Source organism: Anomalospiza imberbis, chromosome W (genome assembly GCF_031753505.1).
Source record: "Anomalospiza imberbis isolate Cuckoo-Finch-1a 21T00152 chromosome W, ASM3175350v1, whole genome shotgun sequence".
Classification (NCBI taxonomy): domain Eukaryota; kingdom Metazoa; phylum Chordata; class Aves; order Passeriformes; family Viduidae; genus Anomalospiza; species Anomalospiza imberbis.
In genome coordinates, this window is record NC_089720.1 from 361,737 (window position 1) to 376,884 (window position 15,148).

The 15,148-nt window shown below is 39.2% G+C and overlaps 1 protein-coding gene across 3 annotated transcripts in view; it reads left to right on the forward strand.

The window, feature by feature from the left end:
- The window catches only part of LOC137464246 (AN1-type zinc finger protein 5-like), a 47,971-nt gene extending 37,098 nt beyond the window's left edge, over nt 1-10,873 (forward strand). The window contains exons 2-7 of one of the 3 annotated variants that reach the window (XM_068175543.1): nt 416-520; nt 608-771; nt 1,153-1,264; nt 2,064-2,161; nt 8,155-8,280; nt 9,268-10,873. In XM_068175543.1, coding sequence (XP_068031644.1) covers nt 615-771; nt 1,153-1,264; nt 2,064-2,161; nt 8,155-8,280; nt 9,268-9,416 — 642 coding nt within the window. In that variant the 5' untranslated portion in view covers nt 416-520; nt 608-614 and the 3' untranslated portion in view covers nt 9,417-10,873. Of the gene's footprint in view, nt 1-415; nt 521-569; nt 772-1,152; nt 1,265-2,063; nt 2,162-8,154; nt 8,281-9,267 lie in introns of those variants that run through there. The other 2 variants (XM_068175544.1, XM_068175542.1) reach the window with 2 other exon arrangements.
- The last annotated feature ends 4,275 nt before the right edge of the window (nt 10,874-15,148 follow it).

Sequence of the window (15,148 nt, forward strand, 5' to 3'; positions counted from 1 at the left end):
GAAGAATATGAGGAGAAAGGAACAGGAGAGACATGTAATGAACTGACTGCTACCTCCATTCCTTGTGATGCTGGGGGGTGGAGGGGTGGGGGAATAGAAAAATTGTGAATAAAGTTTAGCCCAGGAAGAAGGGAGGGGTGGAGGGAAGGTGTTTTAAGATTTTATTTTGTTTTCTCATTATCCCACTCAGATTTAATTGGTAATAAATTAATTTTTCCCTAGTTGAATCTGTTTTGTTTGTGATTGCAATTAGTGAATTATCTCCCCTCTCCTTATATCAACTCATGAGCCTTTCATTGTCTTTTTTTCCACCTGTTCAGTTTAGGAGAGGGAGTGATAGGGCAGCTCTGTGCACACCTGACATCCAGCCAAGGTCAACCCACTAAACTATGATAATGTTTTTTAGCTCTCTTAGATGTTCCTGACAATGTTACTTATCAATACAATTGAAGTATTGAATTATATATTAACATCCATATAGCCATCTTTAAAAATGCTGATATCACTTTTTGTGGGCAAGGTAAGCAGACCTACTTTAATTCTATAACCCTGTAATCGATTTTGGTGAAATGCCAGTTCTTAATGCAGTTCTTGGTTTTATTTACAGAATTGAAATGGCTCAGGAGACAAACCAGACCCCAGGGCCCATGCTGTGTAGTACAGGATGTGAATTTTATGGAAATCCTAGAACAAATGGCATGTGTTCTGTTTGCTACAAAGAACATCTTCAGCGACAGCAGAATAGTGGTAGAATCAACCCAATGGGTAAAGGTTTGAGATGTGGTTTTTTTGTGCGTGCCTTGAAATTATAATGTATAGGTGTTGAGATGTATTCAGGGGATCTTCTGATAGCTGCATATTAAAATTATGAATATCAAAGGGGATAATACTTTAAATCACAATAAAAATGCTTTTTTATGTAATGTATTCTGGCCCACTTGGTGTTGAACCCTAAGTTGGATTTTACTTACTCTCTGCTACAGTTGTGTTCTTAAACAATCCTTGTGTTTTGGTCATTAACAATATAGTCTATATTAAGAAGATGCAGTAGAATAAGGGTTTGAAATGGTTCATAACTGTATTAAAATCTGCTTGATTAACTTGTATTCTATGCTTTACTTATAATTAACTTCTCAAATTTCTGTTATATAGGGACAGCTAGTGGTTCAAACAGTCCTACCTCAGCCTCTCCATCTGTACAGAGAGCAGATGCTAGCTTAAGCAACTGTGAAGGTACTGCTAGTAGCACAACTGGAAAATCAAGGTAAGATTATAGAATCATTTAGGTTGAAAAGACCCTTAAGATCATCAAGTCCAACCATTAACCTAACACTGCCCAGTCCATGACTAAACCATGTCCTTAAGTGCCACATCCACATGGCTTTTAAATGCCTCCAGGGATGAGGACTCAACCACTTCCCTGGGCAGCCTCTTCTCAATGCTTGAATACCCTTTCAGTGAAGAATTTTTTTCTAATATCCAATCTAAACCTCCCTTGGCACAACTTGAGGTCATTTCTTCTTGTCCTATCCCTTGTTACATGAGAGAACAGATCAACTCCCACCTTGCTACAGCCTCCTTTCAGGCAGTTGTAGAGAGCAATAAGGTCTCCCCTGAGCCTCCTTTTCTCCAGACCAAACACCCCCAGCCCCCTCAGCCACTCCTCATAAGACTTGCTTTCTAGACCCTTTACCAGATGAAGGTATTATTTTGAGGTTTGAATGAACTGTGAGTATACAGCAAGTTAAAGTAACGTTGCCCTATTACAGAGAGTTTCTGCAGAGGAAAAAGTGACAGTGCACTTTACAGTGCTTTATGAATCTTTATAAATTAGGACTAATTAGTGTTTGGTATTGGACTTCTACATTAACAAGGACATTTTTGGTTTATCTGGGGAAATATTTGCTACAGTTTGCCTAGTTTCTTCCAGGGAAGAGAGATAGAAATACAGGTCAAGAATGTGTATCAGTAATAACTGATCGGGTAGTCTGATGGATTTTGACAGTTTAAGCTCTTATGTACTCTAAACTAATGTAATCACCCATTTCACTGTATTTAAACAGAAATGTGTCTGTTGACGCTTTGCCTGTAATGCAGCAAATGACAGAAATGAGCATTTCAAGAGAGGAGAAACTATCACCAAAAACAGACATCGAGCCAGGTATGTTTGCAGAGTAACACTGGATACAACTGGCTTAACAGAAGATGACAATTTATTTACTTTCTCTTAAGTAGGGATCTCTGTGGTAATTTTCTTGAGGAACTGTTAATTATGAATGCTTCTTGAGTATTAATACTCTCAGAATCAAGAAGACTTACTAGTGCCAGAACATAGTTTTCAGACGTGTTCAATTTTAGTACATAACTTTTGACACTTGAGGAGCATTTTGGCTATCAAACCTTCCTTTTTAAAAATAAGACATTTAAATTGTATCTGGGTGCAAGATGTTCAATTTTGAAGTCAGTGTTGATTTCTTTTAAAAGCCTAGCAGTACAGTTTCTGCTGACTTGTGGCAATCAAAATGGTTTGTTGCATTTGAAGAACAGGGTTCTAAATTCTATTCTACAGAAGGCTGAGAATGGGGCAGAAGGGAATACTTGATTTAAAATACTAACAAAGGCTGCTAAAGGGTCTTGGACTAAGTGAGTAATCAGTAGATATAACTGAAATGCTGTTGTGTGGATATAGAGTACTTACTGCGTTAATTGCTTAGTAAGAATGTTCAACTAAAAAAGCAAGCAAATTCATGTATATTACATGGCAGTTTATTCAAATGGATATCTTAATGTACCTGTTTGATATCTATAGGTATTGATACTTGTTAATTTTAATAGTTCTGAAAGTATTAAAACATTGAAAGCTGATTTTTAATAGGAAAATGTGTTTGCTACAACTGAAGATAAAATTACTCCTTTTGTGTTGAAAACTCCAGAATTTACCACTCAGCACTGTATACATGCATCTTTGTCTTTGTTTAGGACTGCTGTTACGGCTACTAGTTAATTGCTCAGGTTTTGTACACAGGTTTTTACTATTTTAGTTGTCATGTTGAATTGCAGTGAAAAATCAAGACCCCACAATTCCAATAGAGATTTGTAGGGAACGGTATGTTTTTATTCACAGCGCTGGGCGCACGCAGGGATTTCCCTTCAAAGGGCATGCGTGCCCCTGAGAACTCCCGATCCTTTTTTATTACTTTTACGAATTTACATATTCATAGAATTTCACATTAGGTTCATGTATATTCATTCTGCTGATTTCACGTTGCACTTACAGCTAGTTACACTTGTACTCAGTTTTTGTTAGAAAGTACAGAAAGAACTCCTGGGTCACTCTGTGCTGTCGGTTTCAAGGTCCGAGGAGTCTTTCTTATCTCTTATCTCTTTAGCTTGGAAATTTGCATTCTTTCTCCTTAGCTGGGGCAGTTTTGCTACTGCTGCAGTTACTAGACTAAACAGCATATTTTACTTATGTTAGCAAGCTCAAAGTGGCACATTTCACCTAAATCCAAATGGATTTTCTACCCCGTTAAATTTTTACTCTATTTCAATGTTAAGTTAAAATTGTGACATGAAATAAATTGCAGTTGCTTTTACTATATTCTTTTTTGGTTATGTACAGACTGAGAAGATTTTTACATGTTTCAGCTTCCTGTAACTTGTTTTATCTGAAGGCACTTATTGTATATAACTTAGAAATTAATATTTTGTTACAATATTTAGAAACCCTTATTGTCTTGTTATGTATTGGTACCTGAAAAAGTGATAGGCAGGAAAGAAAAACATCAATTGGTAGCAGTGGTCAAGTAATATCTGAATTTTGTCTTATTAAAACTACCAATAGGGATTTGTCATTTTGCTAACTATAAAGGCTAGTCATATATTCTTTTTTTTTTTATAACAAGGCAACTAAATGGCAGTGTCACACACAGCACTCTATTGATTAGAATATGAGGAAGAAAAAAAAATCCCTAAAAGCAACTCAAGATATTAATCTTGCAGCTTGAAACTCAGAGTTGAAACCAGTCAAAGCTCTGTTAAAGTTTGCGTAGAGATAATTGGGAAAATGACTATGGAATTTAAAAGTTTGGAAAACAAACTTCTATAACAAAATTTTCTTCCTTAGTACATATCCTTAAATTCTTGAAACAGTCTTCAGCTGATCTAAAAGTTTAGTTGGGAGCTGATTTTAGACAGCACAGAATAGTGCCTTTGTCTGCTGTTTTTGGATTACAAAGGGTTTGTCAGACATTGAAGATACAGCAAGCGCTTGCTGTATTTACTAGTATATTGATCCTGTGACTAGTATATTGATCCTGTGTCTTGCAGTAAAAAAAAGCTGGCCTCAACTTTTTATAAATCCCTATTATGTTTGGGTTAGTTTATTTTTTTCCTTTCTCTTTTTCTGCAGCATCCAATATGTGTTGTTCTCTCTTGAGGAGGAGCTGAAACAATAGTAGATAATGTCACCTTGTAAAAAAAAGCTAATACTTTCTATGAGATGTTATTCTCTAAGCTAATGCCTGTCATGATGTTGCTAATGAAAATACTTTAGTTTTATCTGTAGTCTCACCTTGGCAATTGAATTTCATAACTGTCTATTAGATGGTAGGTCTGGAACAAACAATGTAGCCCTCAAGCAAAGTAGGTTTGGGTTTTTATTTTCTTAAGCATTATGAAGACTTATTCTCCAAGGCCAAGTTCTAAGTAGTTAGGTCTGCACAATTGTCTTTAAGTCTGTGAGCTAAAAGAATACTCTCACGCTGTTTGGATTTTAAACATCTGATTCCAGAGGGTTCTGAAGTTGAATAAAATGAATCTTAACAGGCTTGTATTTTCTTTTGTATTGTTATTTTCTCAGGCTGAGGTTGTAATCTGGATTCTCATTCAGAACAAAACAGGTCTGAAGGCAATGAATCATATCTTAGCATTTGAAGGAAAAAAGGCATAACAGATATAACTGGCCTAGTTGGTTATAATTTAGATGTCTAACATACTATATTTTAACTTGTAGTTTCTTAGTTCAACTTTGTTGCTTGTTGTAGTTTTGTAATTGAATTGTGGCCTGTGTTCAGTTGCTTATCTGATGAACTGTGTAGAAGTCAATGAAATATAAATCCCTTTCTATCAAAACTCCATAATTGGGCATTAATTATATAATGCATTTTATAGGCTTTTGATCTGCTTCTGCACTTCTAAACTAAGGATTTAATTTTTGTTCAGTCTTGACCATTGTCAGAATATACCCAAAATATTCTAGAGATATTTTTCATATTTGTGGGTTTTTTTCCCATGCTAACTTACAGGAATTAAATGCCAAAAAAACCTTATATAACTAATTTACTTTCCTTGTGTTGATTATTGCATCAGAGCAATACTATTACTAAGTTGGTGAGGCATAGTAGAGGCCTCGAAGAAACCTGTTTTGTTTAAGCAGATTTTTAAGTGGCAATAAAAGATTCATACAAGAGAGCTGACTTGCATATTGAGCACTAAAACTCAGCCTCTGTGAAACCAAGTATGTTTAAATAATCATATTGTATCAAGTCATAGCATATTTATAGCATTTTTGTGGGTCACTAAGTTTCTGAATAAATCTCTCAGGGCTGTTAGTGTTTCCAGACTTAATTAGTCTAGTGTGCATATCAAAAACCTTATTTTTCTGAACCCAGTAATAGCTTTGTTTTACAGAGCAGTGTGGTGAGTTATCACTGAAGCCACAGCTATGCAATAGTGCTGCCTATGAAGAAAGTGAACTGGAACTTGAAATGGCACCCATTTCAAGAACGGCCTTATAAACACCTGGGCCAGAGAACATGGTATCGAATGGATATATCATATTCTCTATCATGCTCCAGCTGCTGGCAAAGTTGAACAGTGCAACGGACTCCTTAAGACTACCCTGAAGGCACTTGGTGCGGGAACATTTAAAAACTAGGAAATGAACCTGGCAAAACCAACCGGGGTTGTCAACACCCCAGGGTCCATCAAGCGGGCTGGTCCTGCCCAATCAGAACTCTTGCACGCAGTAGATGGAGATAAATTCTCTGTGGTACATATGAAAGGTATTTTAGGAAAAACTGTTTGGATTAATCCCACCTCAGGCAAAGACAAACCCATCCGTGGGATTGTTTTTGCTCAAGGACCTGGTTACACTTGGTGGTTAATGCAGAAAGATGGGGAAACCCTTTGTGTACCACTGGGAAACCTAGTCTTAGGTGATAACTGGGTGTAAGATTTCATTGTGATGCAGATGGAAATAGAATAAAGGGTGGATAATGACCTGGCTTGTAAGATAAGCATATATTCTATTTGCCATCTGTTGGAGGTGGGCAGTTTTCTTATCTCTTCCAAGAACAATGTTCCCCTCCGGGGAGATATCGTCTGTTAATGGGCCATTGAATGACTCACTGCGTGACTGATGGGGTTACATCATCCCATTGTGAGATGCTCCACCCAGAGGGAGGAGCCAAGCATCCCTACCTGCATAAAATCAGCATTTTTTGGGACATGATCTCAGCCTCTTCGCTGGATTCCCAAAGGAGCAGGTTCTTCTCCGCTGGATTTCCAGAGGAAGACCAGGCCCATCTACTCTATCACCAGACCTTCAGAGAAAACTACACCCTTCTACAGGACCACTGCTTCAGCAGCTTTTCATCTGCCACTCTAGGAGGAGCAGCCACTACTTAACTGGACTATCACCAACACCCTGACTCCTCAGGGTGTCAGGTTTCTGACTCTATCAGTAGTTTTGTTTGTACTAATTACATTTATTTTTATTTAGCTTTTTCCTAGTAAAGAACTGTTATTCCCATTCCCATATCTTTGCCTGAGAGCCTTTTTATTTTGAAATTGTGGTAATTCGGAGGGAGGGGGTTTACCTTTTCCATTTCATGGGAGACTCTAGCCTTCCTTCACAGACTCCTGTCTTTTCAAACCAAGACAGGCTGCAGCTGGCTCCGCCCCCGGCCCACGGGGCTGTGTGAGGCGAGGCGTAGTTGGTGAGCCCTGAGAGAGGGCTGGGCCCCGCTGTGCCTGCAGGAGACTCGTGGCAGAGGTGGCATGGCGGAGCGGGGCAGCCTCAGAAAGGGCAGAGCTTCAAGCTGTCCCACTGCTGCTTTCACCCTTCCTTGCTTCACAGTCATCATCATCAGAATCCAATAGAGAAACACCTACAACACCAGTACTAAAGCCAAGCTCAAACACTAAGGACTGTGCCCCTCATGAAAGAGGAGACCAAGAACAGCACCCCTTCTGCTGAGAAGATCAAAAGTCAAAGGAGAATGGACTATTAACCCTCTAAGCAAAAATGTGTTAATTTAATTCAGTATCGTTATTTCTGTTATTTTATTCTTTGTAATTAAGTCTCAAATGCTTTTCTGTTACTGTTAATTCAGCTTAATAATGTTAATTTTAATTTTGTAAACCATTAAGTTGTATTCCCAAGAATCCCCTTGTTTTAACCAATTTATAAATGGAGAAATTGTGGAGCCTTCCCATTCTGAAGAGGCTGTAATCCGATCTTAAGACTCCTCCCATGGGACACCTGATAAAACCCCACAGCCCTGGGTCTGCTCTCTCTTTGCTCTCTCTGCTCTCTGCTCTGATCTTGGCTCTGAGCTCTCTGGGCTTTGCTTAGGCTCCCTGGCCTCTGCCCCCCTTCCTCCCCCTGGCACGAGGGGGGGGGGGGGGAGGAGGAATAAAATGGAGTCTCCTGCTAAACAACAGAGACTTGTCTCGTCTGTTTTCCCTGCTGCTGGTAGTGGCCTCCGTGGAGCACGGTCATCACTGTAGCCTCACGCTGCTATGAGTATCCCCTCTGTTCAACAACTTTGACAGTGTTGTTATTGTTTTAGATTAATTTTAACTGGATCATATTGCTTTTAATATTGTGTGTACAGGACCTATATAGGTGTATACAGATGATAACACTAGGTATGCTGTATTTTCTAGATGATGGAACAGTGGGGAAAACTTGATAATTTTCTGCAGAGATAAAAGGGAATTTAATAGAATACCTATTCTACTTACCACTTCAGACAATAAACTTCAGGGTCTTAGTAAAGGTGATTTTACTGTTAATAAATACAAATATGCTAGTGAAGTCAAGAAAAGGAAGAAAATAACCTTTATTTCTTTTGCTTGCTTTAACAGTTGTTACTCAACCAAGCCCATCTGTTTCTCAACCTAGTACTTCACAGAGTGAAGAGAAAGCTTCTGAACTGCCTAAACCAAAGAAGAACAGATGTTTAACATGCAGAAAGAAGGTTGGCCTTACAGGTATGATAATACTTTGTTAATATTGAATAGATTTATATTATTAGTTGCCTCTTACTAGATTGTCTTGGTTTGAAAAGACAGGTGTCTGCTAAGGAAGGCAGAAGCCTCCCCTGAAATGGAAAATGTAAACCCCCTCCTTCTGAATTATTATAATTTTGAAATTAAAAGCTCTCAGGCAGATATGGGAATATGAATAACAGTTCTTTACTATGAAAATTAAACATACAAATGTAAGAGTACAAACAAAAAAAAACCCAAAACCTACTGACAGAGTCAGAATACGACCTGACACCCTGTGGGTCAGGGTTTTGGTAGCAGTCCGATTAAATGGTGGCTGCAGTCCTCCTGGAATGACAGGTGTGGTTCTGTTGAAGCAGTGATCTTCTAGAAGGGTGTAGTTTTCCACTGAAAGTGCAGTAGTGGTGTAGGTGGGCCTAGTCTTCCTCTGGGAATCCAGTGGAGAAGACAGCTGCTCCTCTTGGAATCCAGTGGGAAAAGGCTGCTCTGGTATCCCAAAATCTCTGATTATATCCAGGAAGGAATGCTTGGCTCCTCCCCCTGGGCAGAGCATCTCACAATGGGATGATGTAATATTGTCAGTCATGCAGTGAGACTCAATGGCCCATTAACAAAAAATATTTCCCGGAGGGAGGATTGGTTTGTGGAAGAGATAAAGAAAACTGCCCAATTAACAGAAGATAACTGCCCTACCTCTGACAGATGGCAAATAGAATACACACATTATCTTTCAATCCAGGACATAGATTAAATTTGTTGAAATCTGTAGGCATTAAACTTTTGCTTGCTGTTACAAAATCCATAATGTTAGATCCCTTAATAGACTTGATATTTGAAAATATTCATTCCACTTAATCTGTTTGATACAGAAGATGCACATACCCCCTTTGAACTGGCTAAGCCCTTAGCTTATAGCTTTCTTAAGTCTGAAGCTTCCTAGTGATGTTGTTTTTCCTTTTCTTTATACAGGGTTTGATTGCCGATGTGGAAACTTATTTTGTGGACTTCACCGTTATTCTGACAAGCATAATTGTCCATATGATTACAAAGCAGAAGCTGCAGCAAAAATCAGGAAAGATAATCCAGTTGTGGTGGCTGAAAAAATCCAGAGAATATAAACTAGTCTATTTGTGAAAAGACTGACTTTTGTTTTATTTTAATATGCCCTATGAAAGCATTAAAGAGCAGATGGCAGTTTTCCTTTGTTCTCCAAAGTTTTCATTTTAGCCTTGTCTGTCTTAATGGTTTTTCACAATGTTTGGGTGTTTGTTGCAGGCAGAATTGGATAGATACAGTCCTTTAAAATGTATATGCTCTCCTCAGAATATGATTGGATGGCTAGAACCTGCACAGGAATACACATGCACAGAAGACAGGCTCTAGTTCATGTGCCAAACAGATGTTTACTTAATGTTTGCCGCAGATCTGTCTTTTGAGATGTTCAAGGTGTTTATGACTAGCTAAAGACTACTGTGCCTATTTGGGAGAAGGATATGTCAGAAAGGCTGATGCTCTACTTCTATCCATTTGATTTTTTTTTTTTTTTTTTTAGTTTCCACGCTCCATTGTATTCCAGCAGAATATAAGACATGTAGAGGGCTCTACCATCCTGTATGATGAATGTTGGTGCCATATTTAATAAAAAGTAATTTAGCAATTGCAATGAGAAAAAATGGAAAAAATCAGATATGTATGAGAAGAAAACTATTTTAGAACAGATAACAACTTTAGAATAATGAAAATTATAATAATTTCCCAAAGGAAATGTCCTGTTAGAAACTTAAGAACTGTCCTGCAACATTTGTCTGCTTTTCCTTGCATAGCTAATAATGTTGTGTAGCACAATATTGTGCTAAGATTGACTTAGAAAACAAAAGCTATAGGTGGGATTTTTAGACATACCACAGCAACTATCAAGTGACACATGCATCTGTGTAAGTTGCAGAAGTATTTGAGCAGTTTATTATTCATGTGCTTCTTAAATGCAGCACATTCTGGGTTCAAAAACTATTAGGAGATTTTTTCAGTTAAAAAAAAAGTTTTAAATGTCACAATTGTTGTGTATGGGAATCATACCCAACATTACTCCTGTAGACTTAAGTGGGAGCTGGAACCACTCTTGGAAGGCTGCTTTATAATTTTTAATTGTATTTGGGTGTAGGACTGCAGTGTTCTTGGGTGCATTGCATGGGCTCCATTATCTACAGCTTTGTATAATAACTAGAAAAGACAGTATAGTTCACTGGTGCTTGTCTGGTAAAATCATTTCTGTGTTATAATGGAAGGGGGTTTTGTGATGTATTAAACTTGTGGTGGTTTTTAATATAATCGAGTATAGTGTAGACTAGTGTTGTAATGCTTCTTCATATATATGTACACAATATGCTACTTATGCTTTTTATTGCAGTATTCAAAAAAAATCAAGCTTTTGCTTTAAATTTGTTCTTTCAATTTAGTTATCAGATATGCAAGCATGTACAGATAGTTCATACTTAGGTATTGCACATAATCACTCTATCCAGCATCTATGCTCTGCTGTATTATGTAAATAATAAAAATCATGTACAGAAGGAAATACTTTTTATGGTAGTTCATTGGTTTCAGTTATTGCTGTAACTTAAAAGTGGCCCTGTGGCAGTTGGGATACAAAACTAATACTATAGATTTTTTTTTTTCTTAAACCATTCTAACCTCCTTATTTCTTATTTTGACATACTGACTTATTTAAGATTACTTGTTGAGGTCAGAAAAGCATGAACAGCTGGAATACAGGTAACTACTCGATGACCAGATAAATATGTCAGCAAACAACAATGTGCTTAAAAGGGAATGAAGGAAATACTAGTAGTGAACTTTAAAAGTTTCTGTCCTGTTGTGGGTTTTGGGTTGGTTTTTTCTCCTTTTGGCTACAGAAATTATATCTGGTGGATCTGTTCTAATACAGCCAGTGTACTGACTGCATTGTTTTGTTAAAATCTTCATCAGAAGGCCTGGGCAGAGCTGTCAGGGTCTGTATCCAAATATGAATGTCATATATGCCATACATACCTTTCCCAAGGAAAAACAAAAGTACAGAGCACACAGCACATGTTGACTTGAAAGAAGCTATCTTTGCTGGTGAATAATACGTAATAATTACTGCTGCCACTATATATGCTTCTGATAAGGGAGCAAGGGCATGTTCTGGGCCTTCATGTGCTAGGATGAATTCTATTTTTTTTAATTGTGGAGCTGTTTTAAATCATCAAAGTTATAGTTTTTCTACCATTTTGTATTAAAGTCAAATCAACTCAACTGCATCATAAAAAGCTTGTTCAGTTTGGAGATGGTTTTTTTTTGTTTGCTTGTTTTGTGAATGCACCTTGGAACTGGATATTTGGGGAGAATGTATCCAGATTTGTGATATTGTCAGGGTGAGAGTATTTTAGGAAGGATAACCATACTGATACTAGTACTTTGTTATTCTGATGGTCCCTCTTGCATTCATTTGCTTTTTTAATCTGCAAAAAGGCTTGTTTAATTTAACTCAGTAGATCTGAGGAGGAAGGTATGGAATGAGAAATCTCTCATTGTTCTATAAAATCATTAACTGTATCATGTGTAAATTGTTGACAGGTGGGATAGGAGCCTGTATTCAAAACTAAGTTTTATTCTGGTAATAATTCATATAGGGTCTATAATCATTCAGAAGCATTAATTCCATTGAGGCTCATTGAACTTTTAAAGAGGGGGAAGGCTGGTAAGTAAGAGTGGGTACTGAAAAGTCTGATAAATGGATCTTTAAATTTTAGTGCAAACAGTGTGGTACATATCCCTTGGCAAAAAGAATATGAATATAGGTGCAGAACACTTTGGATTTTCGTTATTTGGTCCTTAAATCTAAAGTGATAAATGGTTATGACAAGGTTATCCACCTAGTTGATCAAGGGAAGCCAGTTGATAAGAGAAATTATATATTACTACATCCTATGACAAAACAGCCTTGGAAAGTCCTGGGAAATGCAGACTGAGCTCTGGAGGCATAGATAAGATATAAGCAAACTTGCTAATTGCTAGAAACAAACTGTGCATGTTCAAAACCAGAGGTCAACCAGAAGACACCACAATTTGGGGAACAGACCACCAGAGACCCCGAAAGAGACCCCCGAGGACCAAATAAGGACTTTTGATAAGGATGGGACCGTGCAAAACAGGACAATGACTATATATCAAGCAAGTGAGGATACCTGAAGAATATGTAAACAATATATATAATAAAAAGCCTTACTTGTTTGTCTCGGGTTACACGAGATTAGAGGAAAAATTCCTCATGTCCAGCATGCTGTAATAAAGAGTGTGTGCTTTCTAATACTCAAAACTGTGTTAGTTTCTATCTGGCCGATTTCGGTATCAGAATTGGCACCCCAGATGGGACAATCTGACTGATTTCCTCTGGATCCTGGGATCTCTGGACCTTCATGCTAGCACTGGGACTTTCCTCAAGGAGACCACAGTTCCCCAGTCCAGCCTGGGACACAGGTAAGAGCCCACCTGTTAATAAGGCATTCTTTCTAGGAACCCTGCCCACATGAGATGTGCAGATTTTCCAGCGCTGTGGGTGGGTTATTTGGTATTCCAGAATTTGGTATTTGATTTTGTTATTATTGATTGATAATTGTTTCATATTTGTGTAACTGTTTTGTATTGTATTGTAACATTTTGGGGTCGGTCCCCTGTTCAGCGATGGTCAGAGGACAATCTAAAGGGGGCATTCTAAGAAGTCCCCACTTGGTTGTATTTTGAGACACTGGGAAAAAGAAAAAGATGAGCCCCCTGGGGGAACAGCTACCAGGGAGAATTTGATGAAGTATTGTCATCAGTAGTGGCCATTGTATAAACTAGATTCTGGAGAAAAATGGCTACACAATGGAACCTTGAAATAATGTTGTTTTTAAAATGAGAACAGAAATGGGCTGGAAATATAATGAAAGAAGCCCAAATGTTGAAATGCAGAAACCCCCTTTAAAAAAAAAACAAAAAACCCTAAAAAAACCCACAATCACCACCCGAAAAACGTCCCTCCACAAATGGGTGAGAACTGCTTAACATAATCCATCCAAGATAAATGGACTACGGAGAACTGCCTTGTCTTTGGGAATATGGAGAAATGTCTTGCAAGCAAAGTGGGGGGGGGGGGGGGGGAGTGGCAGATTTAAACTCAAAGTTTCTACAGAGAGAAAAACAAACCCGCTTCCAATTCCTTTGTGTCATACATAGGTAATATTATGATTGGCTCTCGCAATTAAGGGATGAATATTGTGTGTAAGTTAAAAGAAGTTTTATTAATGTATGGTTATGTTATTGTGGTTTGTTGTTTAGATGTCCTCTGTTCTCCCCATAGTCTCCTTTTCCCCCTCCCCCCCCGTATTGTTGCCACCGGACAGCCTGGGTTGTCCGGGACATGTAGAAGGAAGGTGTGTACATGTACCCCTTGCATGGGGCAGTTGAGAATAGGGAAAGCTTGTTGCTAGGGGGGCACAGCATGACAACACCTGACCTCCAATCAAGTTGCAAGAAAGTAGTCTCCACCAATGGACGGCAAAGAAGAGTTGACTGATAGACTTTGGGAGGGGCCAGGGTTGCCTGATGCAACCTCACAGGTATAAAAGGCAGAGCAGTCATTTTGTAGACGAGCTCATGGCAGCCAGTCACAGACTCCCAGTGTGCTGTCCTTTTTCCTTATTCAGTCCTTTGTTGTATTTGTTAAAGTTTAATAAACCTTTAAAATTTTAAAGTGAGTGGTTGTTTCTCACAAATGGGGACTTGATCCGAGATGAAAACCTCATCTCTGTGGCCCTGGGAGATTTTGAACAGGAGGCGCGCCTCGCTGAATTTGGTGGCCCGATTGGCTTCTCCTGGGATCATTGATAATTTGCAGGTCGACACCCTGGGGACAACAAATGATAGTAAGCAGAACTCTGCAGAGGGTAAGCATGAAGAAAGACAAAAGGTGAAGAAGACTGTGCCACAATGTCCTACCCATACTCCCCTCTCCTATCCCCATCCCCACTGTGTCGTAATCCCACAGGGACAGACCTGTGGGAGGGTTGAGACCAAGAGGGCTCTAAGGGAGTGCTGTGCCTGTGTGTGCCAGTGTGCACGGCTCTGTGTGCACACACTAGTGCTAAGGTGCACGTGTGTCAGTGTGCATGGCTGCGTGCACGTGTGTTTTCTGGTGAGCCCAAATGTGAGTGTATATCTCCTGCTTTGCACAGTGTACAGGTGTGCTGGTGTGCACAGCACTTTGCACATAGATATGCTGATGTGCACACGTGTTGTGTGCACTGCTGTGTGCACGTGTTGAATTGCACACTCTCAAGTGTGAGTTTGTGCACAGCTCTGTGCTTGTGAGTGTGCATAGGCTCTGCAGATGTGAGCATGGCTCTGTGTGGGATATGCATGTGTTGATGTGTAGGACACTGCACACACTGGTGTGCACAGCTCTGTATGCACGTGTTGGTGTGCACAGGCTCTACGTGCAAGCATGTCTCATGCTTGTGGACATCTGTGCATTGGTAGAGACTACACATAGGTGAGTGTCTGTGTAGCACGTGTGCAGGTTAGGCATTCACAGCTCTGTGTGTGTGTGTGCGCAGGTGTGTGCTACTATCAAGTACCAGGGCTCTGTGCAGGTGAGCAGGTACCTGTGTGCGCACTAGCTCTGCACATGTCCCTGGGTGCACACATGGGCTAGGTATGCCCAGAGATGTGGCTCCAGAAACACAGCTCTGGATACACAGCTCTGTGCATCCGGCTGCTGTCCCACCTGGAAAAACAGATATGTGTGTGCGTGTCACTACTGAGCTCTGCT